The sequence below is a fragment of the Mus pahari genome, chromosome 2, assembly GCF_900095145.1.
Source record: "Mus pahari chromosome 2, PAHARI_EIJ_v1.1, whole genome shotgun sequence".
Taxonomy (NCBI): domain Eukaryota; kingdom Metazoa; phylum Chordata; class Mammalia; order Rodentia; family Muridae; genus Mus; species Mus pahari.
Window position 1 is genome coordinate 71,348,231 of NC_034591.1, and position 4,841 is coordinate 71,353,071.

General features: G+C 38.7%; 1 protein-coding gene across 1 annotated transcript in view; it reads left to right on the plus strand.

Moving 5' to 3' along the window:
• The window catches only part of Tax1bp1 (Tax1 binding protein 1), a 52,677-nt gene that overhangs the window by 11,906 nt on the left and 35,930 nt on the right, over positions 1–4,841 (plus strand). Inside the window, exons 3-4 of the mRNA XM_021190114.1 lie at positions 1,737–1,839; positions 3,843–4,030. Coding sequence (XP_021045773.1) covers positions 1,737–1,839; positions 3,843–4,030 — 291 coding nt within the window. The remainder of the gene's footprint in view (positions 1–1,736; positions 1,840–3,842; positions 4,031–4,841) is intronic.

A 4,841-nucleotide genomic window follows, 5' to 3' on the forward strand; every position in this document is an offset into this window, starting at 1 on the left:
CCGCCTGCCTCTGCCTCCCAAGTGCTGGGATTAAAGGCGTGCCCTACCACGCCCAGCGGCTAAGATCTTTTTAAGCTCAAATTCTATTAGCTCTCACCAACAGCACACAGCTTCAATATTGTTTTGGTTGTTAATGGTGGCTAATCAAAATTGTCGGACATGGGGCTGCTAAAGATAGCTCAGAAAGTAATTCCAGGGCAGGCAGCTGGAGTACAATCCCCAGAGGGCAGAGTACTGACTCCAAAATGTTGTCTTATGGTATGTTTGTACCGGCACATGTGTACATACACACACATTTAGAAAAACCATAGAAGATATAATCTTAAGACTGAAAGATGTATAGTTTTATGTAATGTTGCTAACAGTGTACTTGCTTTAATCTTACCTCTAATAGTCAATATTTAACACTCTCTATTCTGTTTAGAAAACACAGTTTGAGATCTGTAATATCTATATTTAAGTTGAAAATATTACATATATTTTAATTTTTATTATTGTATATTGTATATGGTACTGGGTTATGTGAGGATGTTTCTCAGATGAGTTCATTCAGTATGCTTTGAACATCTTCCCTTGCATACATGTAAGATGAAAATATGTTAATAGGTGAGGTATAAGTGATCTCTTAGAATGTAAATACCCTCCTCACCCAAGATATACAAATGACTTTCAGACAGAACTTACCAAAGATGAGAGATTAGTGATTTAAGTTACAGGAGAGTACTTACTAAAACAAAGCAGGAGCCTCCCCCATCCCCACCCCCCAAAAAATGAGACCCTAAGTATGAGGTATAAAATATTAAGTTATTAAAAAGTACGTAATAGAGGGACTAGGAAGATGGCTTAATCAGTAAATTGCTCTAAGGACTTGAATTTGAATCTCCAGCACCCATGTTATAAAGCTGGGCATACATGTCTGTAATCCTGACATTGAGCAGGCAGGCAGAGAAAGAAGGATCTCTAGTGTTTGCTGGCCATCTAATCCAGCCACATCGGTAAGCTCCAGGATCAGTGAGAGACCCGGTCTCATACAAGGTGGAGAGCAATTGAGGAAGACACTCAACATTTACCTTTGGCCTCTTCATGCATAATCTTGCATCTGTCACACAAAAATCCACAGGGTATAGTAACATAATAATTTTAAATAAAACAGACGATTTTGTATTTAATCATGTGTATGTTTCAATTGTCTTGGAGAAATTAGGTAGCACTTTGAATATATAATAGAGACTTCATTCAGTTTACGTAAATTGCTATAACTTTTGGTCACAGTTTGATCATAATTAGACACGCCTGATGTATTAGTCAGGTTTACTGCTGTGAACACACAACATGACCAAGGCAAATCTTATAAAAAACAACATTTAATTGGGGCTGGCTAACAGGTTCAGAGGTTCAGTCCATTATCATCAAGACGGGAGCATGGCACGGGCAGAGCTGAGAGTTCTACATCTTCATCCAAAGGCTGCTAGTGGAAGACTGACTGCCACCTAGGGTGAGAGTGTTAAGCCCACACCCCCAGTGACATACCTACTCCAACAAGGTCACACGTATTCCAACAAGGCCACGTGTCCAAATGGTTCTATTTCTTGGTCCAGGAATATACAAGCCATCACACCTGATAACTCAAGATTTTTAAATTTTAAGTGCATATTTTACTTTAGGATGTAATTAAAATGATGTATCTAGCTAATATTAAGGTAATTAGTTATTCTTTCTTAAATTTTCTCCTTTAGGTTGGATGGAGCACTGCTCGTGACTATTATACATTTTTATGGTCTCCTATGCCTGAACATTATGTGGAAGGATCAACAGTCAATTGTGTACTAGCATTTCAAGGTGAGAATTGAAAACTGAAGGACTTGATCAAGCTAGCAGCCTCTATTGTAGTTAACCATTTTCAGGAGTGTTTAAATGAGCCTTTGTTGAGTGAAAGTCAGATGACTGTAAATACCATGTGTAGGGCACAAGGGGTTTTCATAGCTACTCAGAACACTGCTTTTTTTAAGTGAAGCAAACTTGGAGTTTCTTAAGAAAAGGTTGTGTTGCAGGATTAAATGTAAGCATTAACAAGGGAAGGGAGACAAGTAGGAGGACAGAAGTACATATCCTCACACACAAGCCGAGGATTGATTGCATGTGTAGGAAAGGAATATAAACCAACAATGAAGTTGAGGTTGCCACAATATTCATTCATTTGTACGTTCAGAAGACCCTTTCATTTATGCCAGTTTGATTTGTCCCTTATAAGGGACATAAACTGTAGTGTGCACTTGTTTCAGGGTTATTGTTCTCCTCTTTCTAGCTCCTTTGGGATTATTTGTGGAAATGAATATCCATGGCTTTAACAGGTCTATTGTGTTTATACTAGGAATACACACTGGGAAATAGTAACTGAAGAGATTTTCATCATGGGTCCCCTGGCCAGTGTTTATATCTGGATAAGAGTAAAATGTTTTATTGTGCTATGATTGCACTTTAGTGTAACTATAGATAATGAACTTGTGCTATGTGTGTCTCAAAAGATAGAAAAAAGGAATACTGTCTTGCTTTTCTTTTGCTGTAATAAGACATTGTGAGCAAGACAACTTGCAGAAGAAGGAATTTATTGGGGGTTTACAGTTATTGGTGGATACTGTAGTAGCAGACAGGTAGGCATGGCGTTGCAGTAGCTTGTAGAGACAATCTCTAGGCAAAGTGTTAACTGGGAATGACTGGACCTTTGAAAGATTCTAAGTTTAAGACCCTGTCTCAACATCAACTCTTTTTTTGAGAGGTGCAGGATAGTTCAGTGGTAAAGCTTAGCTCAAGTGAGGCCATGGGTTCAATCTTCAGTACCCCCTAGCCTCCACAGCCCCAAAGGCATGTGCATTGTAAGTAGTATTGTAGAGTATAGAATTGATGGGTTTTTAAGTAAAAATCATTCTGTGTGGATATTTAAAGAAGTGAAGATTGATTTTAATTAAAAAGAGAGGGTAACAAACTGGAGAAGAAGAAACTAAACATTGAACATAATTAGTTTTCATATGGTAGCTAATGTTATAAATATAGCTATAGCACGTAAGGGGCTTAAATGGCTACATTCATATTTTAAATAGAGCTCTCTAGTTGCAAATCTTACAGAGATTTCTTGTGCTGCACCAGTGGTCTCGTCCTCTTTGCCTTTACACAGTTCACATATATAACATATTTTTGTAGTTAATATTTCTTTTTACATACAACAAATGTCCAATTGGAGGGAACATTTCTTAAATCATGTATTCCCTAGTCCTACTCCCTGTCCTTAGATTTTTGTTAGGTCTTCCCTTATTTCTCCTCCATCAATCTTCTTACTCCTTGTAACGTACAAACTTGCCTCTCTTTGAGTTGATTTTGCCATTGTTAAGATGCAGGGGGAGAGGCTGGAGGGATGACTCAGTGGTTAAGAACACTTTCTTGCAGAGGACCTAGGTTCCATCTTTAGTATGCTTATGGCAACTCATAATTATCTGTTTAATTCCAGACCACATGGATCTGATGCCTCTTTCTGTTCTCGACCACTAATGCACTAATGTTCAGGTACCACTAATGCAGGTGGTGCACAGGCATGCACACAGACAAAACACATACATAAAAAAAATTAATAAACATAAAGGGGAATGTATATATATGTTTATATCTAAGAGATACAACTTTGGGGTATGTTTGAGAAGAAAGTATTATTTTGATTGATAAATTTGTGAACAATAGGAAAGACTCATTCTAGATATTTTCAGAATAATAGTAAGGAGGAAGGAAAGTACTATTAATAAATTAGCATTTTAAAATAGCAAGCTTAATAATTTTTGTTACCCACCTCTTAGGATATTACCTTCCAAATGATGATGGAGAATTTTATCAGTTCTGTTATGTCACCCATAAGGGTGAAATTCGTGGAGCAAGTACTCCTTTCCAGTTCCGAGCTGCTTCTCCAGTTGAAGAGCTGCTCACTATGGAAGATGAAGGGAATTCCGATATGTTGGTGGTAACCACAAAAGCTGGCCTTCTTGAGGTGAGCACCTACAGCGAAGCGTAGAGTTTACCTTGACTGACATTGTGAGAATTTTCAGATTATGCCAAGAGGCCTACCAGAAATGTTTTAAATCTAAAATTGTAAGTGAGTCCATGTGTAGAGGCTAGAAGTCAATGCTAACTGTACTGTCTTCCTTAGCCATTCTCAGTCTTACTTTTGAGGCAGCTTCCCATTGGCCCTGGAGTTTGCCAGTTGGGTAGACTAGCTGGTGGGGCTAGTCTTTCTATCACAGTTATTTTGTGCTTCTGTTGTGGTACTTGCTGTCAGATGAGTGCTGAGAAGATAGATGCCTGATTCAGGGCTGAGTGTCATGTGTGCAGTAGCTAGTGCAGTAAGACGGCCTTCAGAACCACGTAGACACGGGCTCACCTCTTCTTTCCTTACCTGGAGCTTTCTTCTTCAGGTATCCTAATCCATTTGATTCCTGAATTGTTCAGAGTTAGGGATGGAGTTGCCTGGGAGAGTGCAGTGAAGCAGTGCATCCAACTGAGGTTCAGGTTTTGGAACTGAATATTGGGGGTTCAGTGGTCTGATGATGATGTCATATGCTTTAGTTTTTTAAGTAATTATAAAATGAGAAAAGAAGTCTTCTTGTTTCAAGATCACATATTCTACTTTATATCTGGAAGCTATACTGTTCTTTGAAACAATGTGACTAATTGTATTTATCAGTCCTTTCATTTTAAAAATAGCATTTGCCGGGCATTTGCCGGGCGTGGTGGCGCATGCCTTTAATCCCAGCACTCTGGAGGCAGAGGCAGGCGGATTTCTGAGTTCGAGGCCAGCCTGG